Below are 20,620 nucleotides of genomic sequence, written 5' to 3'. Positions count from 1 at the left end.
AACTTCCCCAGAGGACAGAGTCCCCCCAGCAGCCGCGCCAGGAGTCAGCCCTGAGCTCCAGCCCACCGGCAGCACGACGCCCGGGGAGAGGGCGAGTTCGGGGGTTCTGACCCACTCCCAGCCCCACAGCCACCGCCCCACCCCACACCGTCCCTGGGCCCCTCTCAGGTCACCCCACCCACCGCTGTGCCAAGCCCCAGTGCCCGAAGCAGGCTGTGCTTTCACCCGCCGGCTGGGTTCCGCCTGTTCCCGGACCTCGGCATCCGGGACCCACTCGGGACCCACTTTCGCGTCTGGCCTTTCATTCGCTGTAATATCGCGATTCGCCCAATAGTGTCACTTATCGGCTCCGGGTTTATTTTTGGCTGTTGAGAGCTGTTCCTTCTCTGAACACAGGCAACTCGCTCTACAGCCTCCACTGATGGACATTTGGGTCATTTCTTATTGGGGGACAGCATGATCATAACTGGTAAGGACACGTGAGCACATCTGCTTTGGGGGTGATGGCCGGCGAGTGCTCTGTGCAGCGTGACCCTTTCGCACATTGTGAACACGGGGAGGACACGCGGCTGGATTCTGGCCTTAAGGGTGGGCACTGGGCCCTGCCTGCCTCTCCCCTCCCTGTCTCCTTCCCCTCTTTTCTCTACTCCTCTGTCTCCTCCCCTCGCTTCCTCCCTCCCTCTTCTCCTCTCTCCGGCTGCTCCTGCGAGGATGCCCACATCAGCCCTGGGTGGAGGGAAGGCCCAGGACAGCACATGTCAACTGGGGGGTGACCTGAGGAAAATGGTGGGACCTGGGGAGTCTGCCGTGGCCACCAGGGACTTTGGCAGGAAGTGAGTATGTCGTTACATCATTCGTTGGGGACTGGACCAGTGTCGGGGTGACCCAAATAGCTCCCCTTCCCCAGCTGAGCTTCCTGTGGGCAAGTGGATTCAGATGTGCCCGCTGATGCCCGCTCTGGAGGGGAATCAATAAGCCCACTGCCCTCATCCACCTCCCTCCCGCGCGAGGCCTGAGGACAGAAGGGACTCCCCAGGAGACCTGGAGGCAGGGACTTCAGAGCTGAGGTGGCCAAATGGGAAGTGGAGGCCTCTGGGGATGAGACAGGCCAACCTCCAGCACCAGGACTCAGCACCTGCTGTCCCTCTGCCTGGCCTCTGGACTCCCTCCCCGGCCCCTCCTCGGGAGCCAGTCTAGTCACATGAGGGACTGAGGTCTGCTCCAGATGTCTTTTGACAGGTGCTTGTCCCTGGTGGCAATTTCCTGCGTGTCCTTTCTCAGAGCCTCTCCTCCCAGACCACGAGACCACACAACAGGGCCCCTGCCCGTCCCGTTCCCCTCTACCCCCGGTCCTCCTAGATGCCTGCTAAGTGAATGAATAAGTGACATAAACCAGGCATCACAGACTGCAGCGCGGGGGACTATTTGGTGAGTGACGTGAGCTGGTGGGAGAAAAATCGCACCATCTTGACGAACCTGCTTTGCGCTCTTGACAGTGTTGGAGGGGCAGAAAAGCACTATTTTTCCAGGGGAAAAAAATGCCCAAACATGACAATAATTTACAGTTGACACTGGGCTTCAGTGTCATGGGTGCAATAGGAAGGGTGGGGACCGAGGTGAAGGTGGCACGGGCCCCCTGAGGACAGCAGGGCTGCTCAGCCCCTCTGCTCCCTGCCATGTGGGCCCCTTGATCCCTGAACTCCTGGGGCCTCAAGAGAAGCTTCAAACTGCTTTCCTGAGAAGCTTCAGTTTAACAAGATTGGCTCATTAAGAGGAAAGCGGGGAGATGGCCATTATTAGCAAGGGCTGTCCGACCCACACTCACTGGTCTATGACCGGGCCTTGACAGGGTTTTAATTGATGGAGTCATGGATGTCTTTGATTATTAATGAAAACCTCAGGAAAGTGCCCAGACATACACACCATTTGACTGTGATGTCACAGTGCTGATAGACCTCTAGGGATCACAGGACCCTGTTCTGAAATCTCTGCTCCATGTTAAAACCCCATTTTTCAGGTATAAAAACCGAGGCCCGGAGAGGCAGAGCAATGTCTTCAGCACCATGGAGAGCGCGTGGTGAGCTCTGAGACCTCGCCGTGAAGGGGAACGCAGGTGGATGACCCACCCCACGGCAGGCAGGTTCCACCCTGTGTCTGGGCCCCGTGCTCTGTGAACTGGGGCCAGCCACATGACCCACGGAGGTGCAGTCTGTGTGTTGGGGAAGGGGAGGCTCCTGACCCTCAAGGGCGGATCCAGGTAGGAGGGAGCAGGGCGTCTCGTGATGGCAGGCACTGACCCTTTGAATTCCGACTTCTGGAGTTCAGAGGCTGGGGAGTGTCTGACCTTGCAGACCCTCTTTCTGGGTCACCGTAGGGCAAGCAGCTTGCCCTGGTGCCACTTTGTCCTGTCCAGAGGCTCTGCAGGAGTGGGGATCCGCTGAGGGGCCCTGCAAGGCGAGCTCCAGGGGAAGTTCCGCTCCATCCGCAGCAGGTTGTGCAGCCGGGCAGCTCAGCGACAGCCTCCAGGTGTGGAGGAGCCCAGGAGGAGGCCGAGAAAGATTGCGGCTGGAGAAGCCCCGGGCCTGAAAGCAAGGAGGCTGCCCCAGAGGCCAGACCTCAGCAAAGCTTGAGATGGAAGGGGTCTGAGAAGACAAGGGACACTGAGGAAATCTCTCGAGCTGGACTGTCCAGATACAGTAGCCCGGGTCACATGTGGCTTTTTATAGTACTTAAAATTAAATGACGTTTAAAATGCTGGTTTCTCAGTGACTCGGCCACATTTCAAGGGTTCAACAGCCACCTGTGACTGGTGTCTGCCATTGGGGACAGAGCAGGTGTAGCTACTTCCTTCCTCACACAGACTTCTTTTGGACAGACCTGGGCCCCGCAGGCTGGCTCCTGTTTCCCAGGACAAGCCACACAACACCCCGAGGCTGAGTCTCTTCCTCTGCATATTTGGAATAATCATATTTGGATGTCCAGCTGTTAGGGGAAAGGCATGGGAAGGCTTTGGAAATGTGGGGCGGTTCTCTTAGGGGTGAAGTAACGAGTGCACTCTTTCTTTCTTTCTTTCTTTTTGGGGGTTGAACCCGGGGTTTTGCAAATGCAAGGCAGACGCTTTGCCACTGAGCTGCACCCCAGCACCCCAGCCCCAGGAGCGCATTCTTATTTATTCATTGCTCTGTTTTTCCAAGTTTCAACAACCAACAGACATATTTTTTTAAAAGAAGACATTCTCTGAACGTAAAGCTAACATGCTGGCCCAGCTCTTGGGCTCCCCTTTCCTCCTCGGAGCACCCGTAGATGTGTAATTATTGTGGGGCAGAAATTTGAGGCCAGGTCCATTGCTTCCCCCTTACAGCTCACAGAATTTCACCGGGATGTCCATCCGCCATTTTGTTCAACCGCCAAGTTCATTTACGCGGCCGTGATTGATCTCCGCGTTGCCGAGTCTCTGTCCCTTTTTTTACTGGGAAACAATGCACTTTTCAACCTGCACATATTTTAGTTTTAACAAAGTCTCTCCCACTGAAGATTGCCACCTTGTTCTCAGCTGCTTAGTCTTCCGCAGGGACCTCGACCGTGTCGAGGCTCGCTGTCCTTCCTCTCTAGCACCCCTCTCCTCGGCTTCCTCTTCCTGTCGCTCCCTCTGTCACAACCTGCTTTTGGTGTGAGCGCGTTCCCATCCCCTCTCCTCCAAGGGTGGCTGTTTGTCCTCGGCTCTCTTCCTCAGCGTTCCCCGTCCTCCCCTCTGGGCCCTCCATTCTGAGATCTAGTGCTCTATTTGGGGATCAGGAGGCCAACACCCCTCAGCTGTGTTCACATCTCAGAGGGAAACCCCTGCTCCTGCTCCTCCTGCTCCACGGCTGACTCTCCCAGCCTCTGTTCTTCGCGGGCTTTCCCTGTGTGTCCCTTTGTCTTTTCATTCTGGGGCCATCCTGGTGAAGGTCCACACTGGCCGCTCCCTACAGAATGGGGGCCGTCCTTCCAAGCCCGTTTCTTTGTTGGAGGGAAGGTGGGCACGGCGGGGCTGCAGGTGTCTACCATTCGCCTGTGACACCCAGGACCTTTCTCTCCAGCCCGCCCTGGAGTCTTCTGGGCTCGGCAGGCGGGAGCCTTGCTGAGCACAACACCCAGGAGGCCCAGCGTGGGTGGCTCCCAGCATTCCTGTTCCCTGGACTTCTTGAGAGAGAACATGGGACCACTGGCCCACGTGTGGCGGCTATCCGTCCCCTCCTTCCCCGGCCCTCCGACTGCCCACTTCTTGCCAAAGGTCTTTGAGCCTCCGGGATCAGCACACTCCGCCTGGGCTGTCACATGTCTCAAGGACTCTCCTTCCCCCACGGCCGGCCCAGGCTTTCCAGGAAGAGGGAGGCTCGGGACTGGAAGGCAAGGGGGAATCCAGGCCTGCCCGGCTGCTGGGCTGCTCCTGCTTCCTCCTGCCCCAGGTCCAACCCCAAGGCCCTGTCTGCTGGACCTCGCGGGTGGACTGTCCCCTGCTTCCCTGGAAGGTGGCCTGTTTTTCTCCTTTTGTTCCTTTGGTGGCTGTTGTCAGGCTGCTCCAGAGACGGCTGGGACAGAGCAGCCTGTTCTGCCAACTTGAGCCCCGAGAGCCTCCCCTGCGGATTCGTCATCAGAACCGCTGTCCTCTGCTCACCTGTGCTCACCGACGGGGGCGGCAGGAGAGGGCGTGGAATAGAAAAGCCTGGCGTCACCCCAGTCCCCCACTCTCTAGCCAGCGATCCTGGGCTGCTTGGTGAGCTCCCTGCCCTCAGTTTGCCTGATGTAGACACATGACATTGATACCCACCTGGGGGACAGAGCTGCTTAATGTAAGATACGCACCCCCAGGGGTCGGTACGAGGGTATCCCCGACAAACGGGCTGTTGTCATGCTGCATTAATTGTTATGATCATATATCAACATGATTTTATTATAAATAATACAAGTTCAATTCCTTAAGGCTGGACTTCAAAAATGTAAACCAATGGTTCCCACGGGTGGGGGGAGGTTTTGTCCCCCAGGGGAGGTCGTTGATTGTCATGACAGGTGGGAGGTGCTGCCAGCATCTAGTGAACACGCTGGGGCTGCTGCTGACCTCCTGCAGCGCCCAGGTGCCCTCCGTCTGCAATCAAGAATTACCGCCCCCCCCCCCAGTGTCAATGACAATAGTGCTGACACTGAGAAAATCTGTCTATCTAACCGAAGGACAGTAGAGGAAAAGGCTGCCCAGAGAAGGAAAGAGGCTTGCCTGAGCCACCCAGCAAGTCAGAGGTAGACTGTGTCAGCCAAAGGCTTATCTTCTCTTTCCTCATTAAGAGGTGACGGTCCCAAGCTTTTCAGGCCGCAGTGGTCGGGAGCCCAGTGGCACTAGGGCACGGCACCCCATGACCCTCACAATGAGCCCTTCCTTAAGCCTGCCCTGATCCTGCCTGTTGGGAGCAAGGACAGGGTGAGTGGGGCAGTGGTGGTGGTCACAGTCCCCGAGCAGCCCTGTTCATGTCCACCCAACCCAGACACACGGCCCAGGGTGTGAGTGCCTTACAGGAAGCCTTATAATCCCCCACGTCCCCCCAGCCTCTCTAGCTCAGCCAAGGCTTCACCAAGGGATTAAAGTTTGTAGGCAAAACACGAGGCGTGGGGGGCAGGGGAAGTGCCGCGTCAGGCGGTTAATTTTTGAGCTGGGGAATGGCTTCCAGGCAGGCTCAAGGCTGCTCTGTCCCCACCGCCCCTAAGCTTGCCCTCTGCCCATGACAGGGAGGAAAGAGGGGCGCGTCCTCTCCAGGGCTGGGGGCAGAGCTTTCAGGACACTCGAGGGCAGGTTCCCTCCCGTCCCTGCTCCCTGGGCTGCTGCAGACACTTCTGTCACACACTGGCCGGTGACCAGGCTCTTGGCAGGTACCGGAAACCCCATGCAGGTTCAGGCCAGACCTGAGGGGGCAGGCCTGGGGCCAGCGGCCTCAGCCGTACCTCCTGCTGCCACCTGAGGCCCACTCCCAAGAGTGCACAGGGCCAGCTGACCTCTGGCAAGGAAGAAGCCACACCTTCCACCTCAGGGGTCCCCTCGCCAGCCCTGCCCAGGCTGGGCCCTCTGAGCCAGCAGGGTTTGAAGCCCCGCGGCTGTCACTCACTACTGCTGTGCCCTCTTGGCCAGGGCGCTTCTCCGATCTGACCGCTTGGCCCTCCGAGTCTCCCTGTCTCATCCGTAAGTGGGAATGCGTGGTGGACAGGGCAGAGGCCGCCGGAGGAGACGACGAGGCCACAGAGAGCTGGGTGACACCAGGAGCATTTCTCCCCCCCCCCCCAAGCAGCTGTCCCCGTCGCCTGGTGCCATACCACTGCTGTGCAAGGCCGTCACACACGGAGCACTTATTAGGCACCGGGCATGGTTCCGCGGGTTCCTTTGTTAAACACCCACAGCCGCGGCCACCGGGTAGGGGTGTTTGGGCGTACTGTGGCTCAGGCCGCAGGACTTGCTCAGGGCCACTGTGCCTCAGTGTGGGTGTCCATGGGGTCACAAAGCCAGCCTTTATGGAGCGCCCACTCCACCCAGGCGCCAGGCAGGGGTGACCTGCACTCGCCCACCGGCCCATCTCAGCCACCTGCTCAGAAATAAGAAGACTGGGGCCCGGGGGGCTTGAGGCCTCTCTGCCCACGAGTGCACTCTGGCAGGGATGAAGCCAGGGTCCCACCAGAAGGTCCGTGCCCAGAGCCCTGGTCTGGCCTCAGGGCCCTCGTCGTCAGCAAAGAGGAGGAGCACAGGAAGGCAGTTGCTGGCACTGCTCACGGAGGAAAGGGGGGAGCTGCCCGGTGACCTCTGAGCCAGCCCCTCACCCCACCCCTGCTCTGCAGGATGGCAGACCCCTGGACTCATTAGCAGATGTTGTGACAAGCTCAAGTTCCCGGAGCCATTCATTAAAAGTGTTCCTGGGGCAGTTTGCGCCCTGGGGCTGCCCGGCTCACTGATCATTACCAGCCTGGCGGGGCAGGGACCGGGCAGGGGCGGCCCAGGACCACGCTGCCTGGCTCAGCCTAGCAGGACACATCGTCTTTGGAAAAAGAAGCTGATTCACTGTGTGACCTTGGGCGGCTCCTCGGCTCCCCATGGCCAAGCCTCCCTCGTCCAGCGGTTCCTTCAGCCCAGGTTCATGCGTGAGGGGGTGTCCGGAGCTCACCCCTGCAGGCCTGGCCAAGGGGGGCCTTCCTCTGGTTGGAGGGAAGCCCTGTCTGAAGGCCTGGATGGTTCGAGCCTTTAGATCTCACCGAGGCCCTTGGATTTCACTTCATTTCTCTGGGGGGAGAACCAGGGTCCTAGGAAGGGCCATGGTGAGGACCAGGAGGACCCTCTGCTGCCCCTTGAACACTCACCACGCTCCCACCTCAGGCCCGTTGCACGCGCTGCTTCCGCTGCCCGGAAGGCCCTTCCTCTCTATGTCTCCGGCTCTTCCGCCTCCTTCAGGCCTTTCTCAAAAGCTCCTTCCCAGTGGCACCTCCGACCCTAGAATGGCACCGTCTCTGTCCCTGGGCCCCTGCCACCTCCTACCTGAGCATCGCGGGACGCGCTGCAGACCACACTCCCCCCATGTGCTTTGGCTCTCTGTGTCCCTCCAGGACGTTGGCTCCACTGGGCAGTGACTTGTGGCTGAGTTCACGCCATGTCCCCCTAGAAGGGCAGTTGGTGCCTCGCAGGTGCTCGGTTAGTGGTTCTGACTGACGTCTTGGCTACTTGTGACAGCGCCTGGCACACGGGCACAGGCAGAGATGGACTTTCTTAATCCACAGCCAACTGGGACATGCTGATTAAGCACCTACTGTGTGCTGAGAACCGCGAGCAGGGTGGACGGCACTATTCACCTTCTCTGTGGGCAAAGGCTTGGCTTCCTGCGAGGCAGGCAGGCCGCGTGACCCGTGAGGAAACCGCGGCTGGCGATGGCAGCACCGCGTTCCACCCGCAGAGCCACACGTGGCCCCCTGAGCTGCCGGCCACAGCCTGTGCCCTCTGAGATGGGCCCTGCCCTCTGCGTTCCTGGTCGGCCACCATCTACCCCCCGCCCGCCCAGCTGGCCCTGCTGCCGAGGCCTGGCCTGGGGGTCGCCAGCCCCACTTGATCATGAGCCTCAGCGTCCCCTGGCTCTGGGATTTGGGCCGAGATTAAGAAGGACGGGAGCGTTCTCTGAGGTTTCCTCTGAATGAGCACCGTGTCACCAACCGTCCCCACACCTCCGGGAGACACGCTTCTTTCCATTCTCTAGGGGGAGGGGCTAGGGCCTAAGACCACTGAGCCAGGGATGGAGCCAGAGGCCCAGGAGCACGTCCGACCGCGGTTCCCCCAGGGCTTGAGTGCAGAGCGGAGGACCCACGCAGCCAGCTGCAGCCCTGAGCAGTTCAGGCGCATGAGGCCCCTTCGCCAGGTCCCGAGGGCAGCTGCAGAGTCCCATCTTGTAGACGAGGAAGCCAAGGCACAGAGAGGACGAGGGGCGTGTCCAGGGTCGTGCAGCCAAGAGGTGGGAGGCAGGCCTGGGGTCTGGCGCTGGGGCCCGTGCTCACCCCCTGCCCCGCCCCAGGGGGCAAGTCTGGGGGCAGCCGCAAAGCAGGCCCCTCTTCCAGAGAGGGAAGGCCCGGGTCTGTGCAGCTCACAGCAGGAGAGGTCGTGGGAGAGGCAGGCGCCTGGCCGGCCTCCCTGCAGCCGGCGAGAGTATCCAGAGCCGGCCGTGGGCTCCCCAGAGCCCAGCAGAGGTGGCCACAGGCAGCCACAGGTCAGGCTTACCAGGCTCCGCAGGCCTGCACCCCACAATTCCAGCCCCAGATGTCCTCGGAGCAGAGAAGGCCCTCGCCAGCCCCAGGTGAGGGCTACTGGCTGTTTCCAGCCCTGTCCAGAGAAGCCGGACGGGGCAGGGGTGGCCGAGGAGCCAGGGGAACTTTCCTGACCTCTGCCCCAACTCCAGCCCCGGAGCCAGCAGCTCCTCGTGCCTGGCAGGAGAGAAAGGTGCCGGGGACACCAAGGCCCAGGGTGGGACAGGCCTTCTTTTGTCATTTCCCCACCACAGGGAAGGTGGCTGTCCAGGGGGCAAAGGGCAGAGGGCAGAGGGCAGGCAGAGCCCGGAGCTGGCCTCTGAGCCAGCAGCGCTCTGACCAGCCCGGAAGACTCCCCTCTCCCAGCCCTTCCCTGCGGCCTCCCTCCACTGCCAGCCTGGTGCCCCGCAAGCACCCCACTCTGCAGCCCCAGCTTCCCCACAGCAAAGAGGGCTGCACTGTGCTGCCCCCAGCCTCGCTGGAGAGATGGGGGAGCCGGGGCCTCCTCCATGGTGGAGGGTGTTCGCAGACCCACCAGAGGCCGGTGGCACCCCACCCCGGGTTGTAGCGATCAGAATCGCCTCAAGTGGCCAGATGTCCCCTGGGAACCAACGTGAGAAGCCCAGCGACACGGCGTCCATAGGCAACACGTGGGGGTGCTCTGAAAGCCACTGGAAACCTGCCTCATCGATGAGGAGACGAGGCGCAGAGGGGTGGATGACTGGCCACGGTCGCGCACTGGGTATGGCCAGGACTTGAGCCCCGTCTCCTCCAGGGCCTGAGCCCTCGCCCGCTCCTGGACACCTGCCCCACGTCTGGATGGCACCTCTCCCCACAGCCGGCACGACCGCTCCCTTCCTTGGCCGGCCAGACGCCAGCCCAGCCCCCTGCCACCGCTGTGCGGTGCCGCTCGAGGCCCCACCTCCTGAGCCTCGGCCTCCTCATCTGTGAGGGGGTCCACCACCCCTGGACCTGCGGGGTGATGAGTGGGGCTGAGAACACACCAGGGCCAGAGCGTGGTGTCTGTACCCCGGCTCTGATGCCCCCCAGCCACGGGGGCCTGGGCAGGCAACTGACCGCCCGGGCCTCGTCTCCTCTTGTGCAGTCTGCCTCCTGATGTCAGCCCCTGGCCACGGAGCAGCATGAGCTTCAGCGAGAGTGTGTGGAACCGCAGCCGGCCCTCAGGGAGTCCACACAGGGTCAGCTAGATTCCTAGAGTCCCTCTGGGGACCGAGGAGGGGGCATGGACAGGGCCTGTGCCCGGGGCAAGCTCAAGTTCACTTCCCGCAGTGCCAGGGACCAGCACTTGCCCTCAGGGGCTTGAGGAGGTGAAAGCAAACTCCTCCCAGGCCCAGCCTGTGGGCGGGTCCCACAGGAGAGCACAGCAAGGGGACAGGGAGGGGGCCCTGGCTGGGGGAAGGGCCATGTCTCTATCGAGAGGGGGTCACTGCCCCCCTCATGGGAATTTCAGGGACAAGTGGACAGAGCACAGAGCTGGTGCCCCTTATTATGCCGACAACGGCAGCAGAGCCGCCCTTTGCTGGCACCGGGTCAGGTGGCCCAGTCGGCCCAGCAGGTACGTTGGTCACACACACTTCACGGCCGAGAGGCAGCTGAGGCTCCCCGGGGGGCAGCATGGCCATGTGTCTCCAAGACCCTGACCCATCTCCAGCAGCGAGAGTGGCCGGGCCGAGCCTGTGACCTGTTCCAGGCCCCAGGCAGGCCCCGCCCTAACGGGGGGCTGACTCTGTGCCTTCAAGATCTGGGGGTGTCAGAAAGCCCTGCTCATCAGCCAGAGGGCACTGTCCTGGGGAGATGGTCAGGAAACACGATCTTGCTCCCTGCCACTTCGCGGGGACCACGGGGGGCCTGTTTACACACCTGCAGGAGCAGGGAGCCTGGAGACCTGGCGGGGCCTCAGAGAAGCACAGGGTCCTGTGCCCGCTTGGGAAGGGGCAGCGGGTCAAGCCTGGCAGGGAGAACTCGAAGGGGGCCCAGCTGGGGGCTCTGGGACCACCCGCCCTGCTGGCAGAGGGCTGAGAAGGTCCCTCCAGCCCCCTCTCCCAGCTGAAAACACTGACTTCAGCCCAAACGCTCCAGTCTGGGGCTCTGGAGAGCACGTGTGCTCTGAAATGAGAACCTGTGTTCAAATTCAGATTCTTCCATGCAATGTGCTGAGTGCCTACTGCGTGTTAGACACTGTTCTAGGTCCTGGGGATGCTGCAGAGGACACAACAGATGCGGGCCCTGTCCTTACATTGCCCACAGCCTGGTGGGAGAGGCAGAAAAATGCTTGCTTGAGATTGGGAATAAATCCCTGAAAGCAGTAAAGCAGAGAGAGGTTTCAGGAAGAGGTTTGTGAAGGGAGGAGGGCAAGCATGCTGGCGAAGAAGTCAGTGAGGAGCTAAGACCCAAATGAGCAGAGGCCAGCCACAGAAGACAGGAGGCCAGGGTAATCCAGGGAAGGCAAGTACAAAGGCCCTGGGGCAGGTGTGGTCTTGGCCAGTCTGAGGAACAGAAGGGCTGTGAGGCTGAGGCATAGTGAGAGGAGAGGAGAGTGCAGGACGCTGAACTAAGTTCTGTGTCTGATGCTCTGACACCCGCAGGTGCTGCGCCTCCCGGGCTGGCCAGTTCCTAGAGATCCTAACCCACTCGTCTACAAGTGCTGCTTTCAGAACCAGACAAGCCCGAGCCCACAGTCCTAGGCGCCACACTCCAGGCCATTTTCCAGCTGCCCTCATCACCCAGGAAGCCCTGTGGGCAGCCCGTGGGCAGCGCTCCCCAGCCCACCCTGGGCCTGCCTGGCCTCGGGCCTCCGCTCCTGCCAGGAGCCCCTCCAGGGCCTCGCCCACCCCCCTCACTCCTCCACCTCGGGACCAGGCCGCCTGCAGGGATCTGTGAGTCTGACAGGCGTACTCCCCCTCCCCCGCTCCCCCTCCCCTGCTCCCCTGTGGCAGCCAAGTCTGTGCAGTGACTCCGAGGCGGGGCCAGGGGCCAGGCGGGCAGGAGGCAGATCGCACGGGGCCCGGGGGCCACCGTCTGCGTTTCATTCTGCATCCCACCACCAACGGGACCTGGAGTCGTGGCTCTGCTGCTCTGGCCCGGCCTTGCTCCCTCACGGGCCACCTCACTGGGATGCGGTCAGGACCAGCCAGGTCGCACACCAGGCACCAGCACCCTGTGCGCTTAGTAGGCACTCAGCAGCGGCGGTTTGGGCCAGCTCAGTGGGTCAGTGGGCGGGGACTCCTCCCTCCGGCCTTTGGCTCCCGCTCTTCAGGAGCCCCTCATCCCATCCTCAGGGAAGCCAGCCGAGGCCAGGGGGCTCTCTGGTGGCCAGCCCCACCCAGAGCATCACAGTCGCCCACAGCTGTCCCTGCCCCTGGCCCGGCCCTCTTCCCAGCTCTTGAGTCAGCTTCCGATTGTTCTCAGGGTGGGCGGACTCAGCGTCTCAGTGCAGGAGGCACGACTGTGGAGACTCGGCTGGGAACCGTTCCCACAGCTGCCCTCTGCCCTCTGCCCTCAGATCCCTCACGGGGCAAATGCAGAAACAAGACAGAGCTGGGCTCGGCGGTGCACACCTGTGATCCCAGCGACCGGGGAGGCTGAGGCAGGAGGATGGCAAGTTCAAGGCCAGCCTCAGCAACACAAAAAGGCCCTAAGTCACTCTGCAAGACCCTGTCTCTGGATAAAGTCTATGAAGGGCCGGGTGTACTCAGTGGTCAAGCGCCCCTGGGGTCCATCCCCAGAAGTGAAACCCAGGGCTGGGGATGCGGTTCCCAGGTAAAGCGGCCCTGGGTTCAACCCCAGGCACCACACCAACAAAACAAAGAACCGACAGAGCGAAGCCAACGCACAGGAGCCGGGAGCTTCTTCTTGGAGCTGCAGCGGGGATTTGTGAGGAAATGCGGGTCAAGACCTTGGCACGAGACCGACCTTTGTTTCTCTATGTGACACGCATTTATTGAGCACCCACTATGTGTGGGCACTAAAGACCCAATGATGAACTAGACAAAAGAACCGCACCCAGGGGGACACACACAGTGGCTGACAGGCTATCAGGCTGATGCTAAGGGGGGCAGGTCGTGGGAAAGGTCCTGAAGGAAAACAGGGCGGAGAGTGGAGCGGCTTCATTTCCCTGTCTGATGGGGCCCAGAGATGTGCAGGGCGGTGAGTTCTCAGCTGAGATGAAGGACGCGAGGGCGAGGACCATCAGACATCTGGGGGACAGCACAGCAAAGAAGGAAAAGGCAGAGCAGAGGCCCTGGGGTGACGGGCAGCTTGGGCTGATTAAGGAACTGCAGGAAGGTGGAGGGGGCGGGGAGGTGGGTCACGGGGAGCAGGGCCCGGGATTTTTCCTAAGCCATCGGTCAACGCCGGCTTCTCCTCCCTTGGTGACCGTCCAGTGATCTGAAGAGAACTGAGTGCACAAGGCCAGCGCCAGGACGCAGGCCTGAGACCAGCAGCTAGGGAGGCTGAGGCTGGAGGCATTTCAAAGCCGCCAGGTCCATTAGCAAGGTCCCGTCTCAGAAATGTTTTTGAGAGGGCTGGGTGCAGCTCAGTGGTGACGCGCTGGCCCAGCACGGACGGGCCAGGCCCTGGATTCCATCGCCGGAGACACAACTTATGTGTCTCTGAGACGTGGCTTTTCAAATAGGAACTTACTTATTTTTTATCACAAAACCCAGTGAGGAAAGACGGTGGATACGTCCATTTTTTCAGGTGGGTAATGGATTCAGAGAGGTCCAGACACTCTTCCCGAATCACACAGCTCATCAGGTAGAGGCCAGAGACGAACTCATACCCAGAGACATCCCCAGCCTGGACCTCTTCCAACCTAGCAGCTCCCTCCTGAACAGGCATGTGCGTCCCAGGAACAGGGGCCCATGTGACGGGGCCACGTGACCCTGGGCAAGTAGCACTTGGGAACTCAGGGCCAAAAGTGAGGCTCCACTTCCCAAGCCCTCCTCGTTCATTTCCTGTGGCTCCTACAACAAATGACCCCAAGAATAACGACCTATAGCACCCGGGCTCCCGCAGGGCAGGCCAGAGGCCAGAAGTTGGGAATCATGTCCACCAGGCTAAAGTCCAGGGCCAGCGGGCAGGTGCCTCGGGAAGCTGCCGCAGAGGACCCAGCCTGGCCACCTCACCCTCCACTCAGCCTCTGACTCCTGCCGCGCCCTCCCGTGAGGACCTGGTGGAGGCTCCAGGTCCAGCCAGACTGTGCACAACAGTCTCCCTGCGGCGGGGTCACACCAGGAGGCTCTTCTTTCTATCTGAGGTGACAGTGACAGCCATCTTGCAGAAGGGGACACCGGGGAGCTGGGCAGGCACCGACCTCCGGAGTCCCCAGCCAAGGTGCCCCCCAGGCAGTGGGTCCAGAATCGGGGTGTGGAAGACCAGAAGGCCACGAGGCCTGCGGAGGAGCAGGAAGGGACCAGGACCCTCCCTGCCCAGCTGCCCTCCCCCTTCAGTCCACACACAGCCCCGTGCCCTCCCCGAGCTCCTCCCTGTGCCCAGCAAGGGGCAGGCCCAGCCCTGGGCTCCAGGTGGGCAGCAGCGAGGAGCCCGAACTAACCATTTGTCGCTGGTTTGTGTCTAGTCATCATTCACAACCCTGGCTTTTCATACGTGGTGCCAACAGAGAATCTCCTTTTAAATTCAGTGTATTCAGATTTTTTTTAAAGGAGGGGGACAGCAAGATGTTGATGTTGAAAAAAAAATAAAGACGGTAAATCACAGTAATGTAACTAAGTAATTGAGGGGAAGGGGATCAGGCAGAAACCATGTGGGTGGTATAGGACGATGGAAATCCAATCGGGCTCCGCTCCACGAGACAAATGTCCCGTCTGAGCTCCCTGGGGTTCAACGAGATGATACAAGTTAAAAGCCCAGGTGGTGTCTGGTCAGAGAAGTCACCTGCTCCATGTAGCAGGACTTCCAGGTTTTTCTGAGAAACTCGCATGAGGGCCTCTCAGAACCTGGCTGCTCTGTCTTCCAGAACTAAGAGGGAAAGGTGACTGAAGAAAAACTGAGTAGCTGTGTGGCCTCGGGAACATGGCCTGACTTCTCTGTGCCTCACTTTCCTCATCTGTAAAAATATAAAGATGATCATCGTTGCTACTTCTTAAGGTTGTGAAGGGAAAATGAGCTAAAATGTGAAAGATGAGTAAGACAACAAGTCGTGGGGCAGAGTGGGGGCGATGAGGAGGAGGAGGACCATCCCCCGTTACAGGGGGGCACAGCGTTGGGAAACGTCTCTGTCTTCTCTGAATTCTCGCGACAGCCCTCTGGGCAGCTGAGAATCCTCTCCACCTCACCAGTGAGGAGACTGAGGCTCAGACACTCAAAGTCTCCAGTCCAGGAGGCCCCGCCCCCACCCCTTCCCCATTTCACAGCCAAGACAAGCCCTCCTCAACCCCACCCTCGGCCTAGATGCTCCCTCCCTGTCCCTTCCCAGAGCCACCCCTCCCCATCTGTGACACGGGAGCGGGCAACGTTCTCTAACCACAAGCTAAAAGTCGAGGGTGACAGTGCAGGCACCACAGATGACATTCCATGGGGCCATCACTTGCTAACGAGGAAGAAAGGCACTCTGACCACGTCGCAGGTGGAGACAGTGAGGCCCAGACAGGGACCGTGACTTGCCCAAGGTCACAGGGCCAGCATGTGGGGTGGGAATCCAGTTCTGATTTCAAAACCTCAGAACTAGGAACAAAATGACAGTTTCCCTGGTCACCAGCTGCTGGGAAGTGGGCCTCTGACCTACAGGGGCTCCGCAGCCTCTACCAAGAGCCCCGTCCCAGAACAAGCCTGCGGGGAGCCTCTCGCACACCTCTGTGCAGACGGTAGAGGTGGATCAGCTCACACCGAGGCGCAGTTTGGCATGGGCAGACAGGCCGGTCAGCCTTGCTGGCCTCGTCAAGGCCCCTTGATCAGTGTACAACCTGCACAACATCCTGTAGCAGCCCTGTCTAGCACATCCCGACTCCCTCCACTCGGAGTGTCCTTGGAGTCACCTGCGAGTGCCCACTGTCAAGGACTCATCTTGGCCAAATGGTCAGCAGGGCTTCATTTGCTCTCGGTGGTGCAAGGCAAGAAAGGGAGCCAGACTTTGCAAATTCATGGGGCTGATGCTTATTTGCAAGCCTGTCTTAACTGTCCATCTCTGCCTGCTCCCTAGGGCCCATGTTGTACAAGACCACTCCCCAAACCTCCTACTCCCATGATGGCCACACTTGAAAAACTTGGAGTCAGCAGCATCCTGATGTCCTGAGCAGCTGGCATTCTTTGGGGTAAGAGCCAGGATCCCTAGTGAGGCTGGAGATTCCAGCCTCTGCACCCCAGGTCCTTCCCTTCCTCCTGGCCACGTCCCTCCCTGCTGGCCACGTCCAGGCTAGAGGACATAGTGTAAGAACACTCTCTGTGCCTGCGCTGGCTTGACCACAGCTCCCTGCAGACCAGACCAGCCCTCTCTGGACCACACCTACCCCTAGAAATCACAGAGCTGGAAAACCAGGCCCAGGAGGACGGACCCTCCTCAGTACCCAGCAAGCAGCAAACGCTGGGCCTCTCAAGCCTCCTTCCTGATCTGATATCTGGCATTTCTCAAAAGTTTGTAGGACCCAGGTGCAGCGGTGCCCGCCTGTGATCCCCCTCTGAAGGCAGAGGCAGGAGGAGCGTGAGTTCAAAGCCGGCCTCAGCAACTCAGATGCCCTAAGCAACTCAGAAAGAAAAAGGGCAGGTGTGTGGCCGTGGTGGAGATCGCCCTGGGTTCAATCCCAGCACCAAACAAAATAAACTTCCTAGGAACCCGGATGTACAAGACGCCCTGCATTGGTGGCTGCGGAGAGGCGCAGCAGTGGCATTCTGGTGTTGGGGATGAAGCCGGCGCTGCAGGCACTTACGTCGGAGACACATTGCAGAGCAAGACTATTTTTAGGTAGATCACCAGCGTTTGGTGCAGCCATCATGGGGAGGGTCTGGTTAAGATGACAGTCTTGTGGCTGCCCGTGCAGAGCAAACCCAGTTTTGCAATAAAAACAGCAATGTTCCTTAAGGACACGCTTATTCACATTGGACATCAGATTGAGAAACATGTCACTTCTTAATATCCAAGAATATATGTGGGGGAGGGGGCTTCGGGTATGTCATTAGAAATTTTGAAGGAGGCTAGAACTTTCCACCCCAAGCACCAAGGAGAAGGTGCTGGTTTGTCGGTCACTTAAAGAAGCAGTGACATCTAGGGCCAGACAGAGGGTTCCCTCCAGGGAACTGCAGGAAACAGGAGTGGTTCCTACTGAATCATGACCAAGGAGAGTGGTTAAACTACAACCTCTGCTCTCCAGCTTTGGACCAGCTGTGCGACTTTGGGCAGGTGACCTAACCTTGCTGAGCTTCTGTTTCCTCACTCGTCAAATAGGGACTCAAAAAGCAGCTGCCTCCTTGGTTTTGGGGACATCGCATGGGACAGTGCCTGAGGAGCTCCGTCCAGCACGGAGCCAGCGGAGTTCGGCATTGAGAAGCGCTCCTTTTGGTAGGGGTGGCTGCCGCATTCACTGTCACGGGTCCCTGCTACCCACGCGTGTGCTTTGGGGTCAGGGGAGTCCTGCAAAACTAGTGAAGCTGAACCCTCCCGGCCACCCCCAGCTCCGTGCTGAATTTCGATTTTGTAAGTGTGTATCGTTTTTCTTCAAGAGACCCCAGAGTCAGTACAGGCGTTTGGCCTCATGACACATGGACACCATCTTGCAGAGACAGGTCAGGGACAGACGCGGGGGTTCCTCTCTTCTTCCTCAGTCTCTGGGGGGGCCTTGGGGACAGCAGCACAGGCTCAGCCTCGCCTTCCCAGCAGGTTCCAGCCGGCCTCAGCGGCTCACGTCACCCCTCCCATGGCTCCCCAGAAGGCAGGAAGGTGATCACCCCATTTTAAAGACCAGAAAAGTGGGACCCAGGGAAGAGAGGAGCTCGGCTCGAGAACCACAGGCCAGAAGGTGGCTGAGGCGGGCTGGCTTTCGCCCGGGCAACCTCAGACTTATTCATCATTTATTTTCTGGTTTTCATGTCAAGAGAGTCCGACAGCTAAGACTCGTCCACACCACTGTCCTGGGTCTCGCGGCCACCACCAGGTGCCACCTCCTTACTCCTGTACTAAGGAAGGGCCACTTCCTTCAGACGGCTCCCCTGGCTCTCAGCTGGGCAGTGCTGGGTAAGGCACCACGGAGACACCTTCTCTGTGCTGTGATTTTTGTGGACGTTAACTATCTCGCGCGGCATCCCCGGGAGGAGCGGTGAAGCCATCTCTTGGAGTAGGAACTCTGTCTTCCACAACGGCCGATGGGTTGGCACAGGCGAGAGACCCAGGAGGGGCCTGGGTACCATCTCCTTCCAGCCCCCAGCATGTTGATTTCCTCTGACCTCAGCTCAGCCTTTGATCTTCTAGAATTACTTTCTTTGAAAGTCTGGGGACAAGCCAGGGGGCAAATCCCTACACAGTCACTGGCTGTGTGACTCTGAGGTCACTTCTCTCTGGGCCTTGGTTTCTACCTCTGGAGAGTGGTGTAAATAGTCTTCCCCCTCTGGGGGCCGCTGAAAGGATTTTAAGATGATGCACCTGAGGCACTCATTAAATCTTAGCTGCCCCTGTCACCAAAGGACCTGGTGCAAAGGAAAGGCCAGCAAGCATGTATTAGGCACTTACTGTGCACCAGGCTATTGGAAGAGATTTACACATATTGCCTCATTTAAAGTCACCACTAGGCAACAGGTTGACACCATCACCCCCCTCTTTTTACAGGAGTTTACTTGAGAGAGGTTAAGTGACTTGCCCAGGCCACCCACCTTGGCATTCCTTGGGCGTTCATGGTCACTGTGGAGGGAAATGTGCACCGCAGCATGGCCAAGCGCCAGTTAGAGTTCAGAACCAGAAATCATCCCGCAGCACTGGAAAGAGCCCGAAGGCCGCTCTCCGAAGAGCAGGAGAAATACCCGGGAAGAGTCCGAGGCAGGCTAAGGGGAGAGGATCGCGGCCGCGACAGCCTGTCGGGACGCGGCGCAGCGGGTCGCGCGGGCGCGTTGGAGGGTTACCTTGGGCGGCAGGGCGAAGACCACCGGCAGCAGCGCCAGCGGCGTGAGCAGCAGCACCAGCAGCCGCCGCGCGCTCCACACCTTCTTGGCCAGGGCCGCCAGCGCCGCCATCCGCGCGATCCCCGGCGCCCTGGCCGGCCCGACTGCCCCGCGGGGCCCGGGCGCCGGCTTAAAGCCCGGAGGAGGGTCCGGGGAGGGGACTGCGCCGGCCGCGTCCCGCCCTCGCTCTCCTCCTCCCCGCGGCCGGGCGCAGGAGCGCGGCGAGCGGAGCCTGGGGACAGGGACCCAGCTGTGCGGGCGCCTGGCCTCGGGTGGAAGCCTCGCAGCTTCGCAGCGGTGTCCCGGGACAGCTGGCCCGACCTTCCCCGCCCAGAGAAGCACAGCGTGAGAGGACCGTGCGGAGGACCTGATGCAGACCCTGGCTCCGCCACGTGCTGCCAGGACGAGCCTCGTCCCCCAGCCTCGGACCCCGAGCCTCGTCCCCCAGCCTCGGACCCCAGCCTCGGCCTCCAGCCTCGGACCCCGAGCCTCAGTTTGCTCATCTGAAAGCGGGAGGGACGGCCGTGACCGACCGTCGGGCCAGGGGCGGGGCGTGCGGGGAAGTTCGGTGAACAGCGGGGAGGCGCCCCCGAGCGCCAGCGGTTTTTCTTATTCTCTCCCGTGGTTGGCGAGGGACCTGCGGGTCCCTTCTCCCTGGAGAAGGCTTCTCCTTCCTCTTGGATGAAGGCGCAGGGTGCCATGGCTGGTCTTTTAAAGGAACAGATAAAACAGTCTCCCGAAGTCGCTGTGTCATCGCACCGTCCCGCGCAGGTCCTGAATAGTCGGTTTCTGGGTGTCCCGCAGCGTTTGGCGCCCTCGCTGGTTGTAACCAGTCGCTAGGGACGTGGCGCTGCCTCCCCGCGGTTCATCTGTTCCCCTAACGACAGGTGGCTCCTCCTGGGCGCTCTCCTCCCCCCGGGGCCCGCGCTCTGGGCGTCCCTGGCTTTCTGCCCTGGAGCTTTGAGGGTCTCGGGGTGCCCCGACACCAGGCCCTGTCAATCTCTAACAGGCTTCCGCGGGCATCCTCAGTTTGATGTACTCACAGCTAAATTTTCCTTCGGGTCATGCTTTTGGTTTCAAATTCTTTGCGAAGTCCTAGATCCGGGAGTCCCCCCCCCCTTTTCTGGAAGTTCTGTGTCTCTGAAATTTGTACTCGTTCATTAACTCCCCCAGCCTCTGCCATCTCCCCACCCCAACTTTCTGTTTCTGTGAATTGGGTGGATCTAGATATTTTACTGACATAAACAGTATCAGAACACTTGTCTTCTGACTTGGTTTATTGGTTTACTTCACTTAACATGTTTTCCAGTGTCATTCATGTTGTGGCTTGTGTCAGATTTTTTTTTTTTTTCTGAATAGAATTCCATTGCATGAGGCTGAGGTTGTGGATCGGAGGTAGAGCGCTCACCTACCAAGCATGAAGCATTGGTTTCAATCCTCAGCACCACCTAAAAACAAAATAAAGATATTGTGTCCACCTATAACTAACTAACTAAATAATGAATATTTTAAAAACTCCATTGCATGTATGTACCATGCTTTGCTATTTATCCATTCATTTGTTGATACTGTTTCACCTTTTGGCCATTACAAGTAATGCTGCTATGAACACGGGTGTACAAGTATCTATCTGAGTCTGTACTTTCCAAAAGTGGGATTACTTGCTCACATTATAACTCTATGCTTATTTTTTTGGAGGAATGGC

General features: G+C 59.6%; 1 protein-coding gene across 2 annotated transcripts in view; it reads right to left on the bottom strand.

The window, feature by feature from the left end:
• Slc13a3 (solute carrier family 13 member 3) overlaps positions 1–19,032 on the bottom strand; it is a 63,724-nt gene extending 44,692 nt beyond the window's left edge. Inside the window, exon 1 of one of the 2 annotated variants that reach the window (XM_046434026.2) lies at positions 18,877–19,032. In XM_046434026.2, the coding sequence (XP_046289982.1) occupies positions 18,877–18,987 (111 nt within the window). In that variant the 5' untranslated portion in view covers positions 18,988–19,032. Of the gene's footprint in view, positions 1–18,630; positions 18,652–18,876 lie in introns of those variants that run through there. The other variant, XM_058575646.1, reaches the window with a different exon arrangement.
• Between the last annotated feature and the right edge of the window lie 1,588 nt (positions 19,033–20,620).

Source organism: Marmota monax, unplaced genomic scaffold (genome assembly GCF_021218885.2).
Source record: "Marmota monax isolate L192 unplaced genomic scaffold, Marmota_monax_Labrador192_F-V1.1 WCK01_AAM20220418_F8-fsc00014, whole genome shotgun sequence".
NCBI lineage: Eukaryota > Metazoa > Chordata > Mammalia > Rodentia > Sciuridae > Marmota > Marmota monax.
This window is presented reverse-complemented; position numbering and strand designations above follow the sequence as displayed.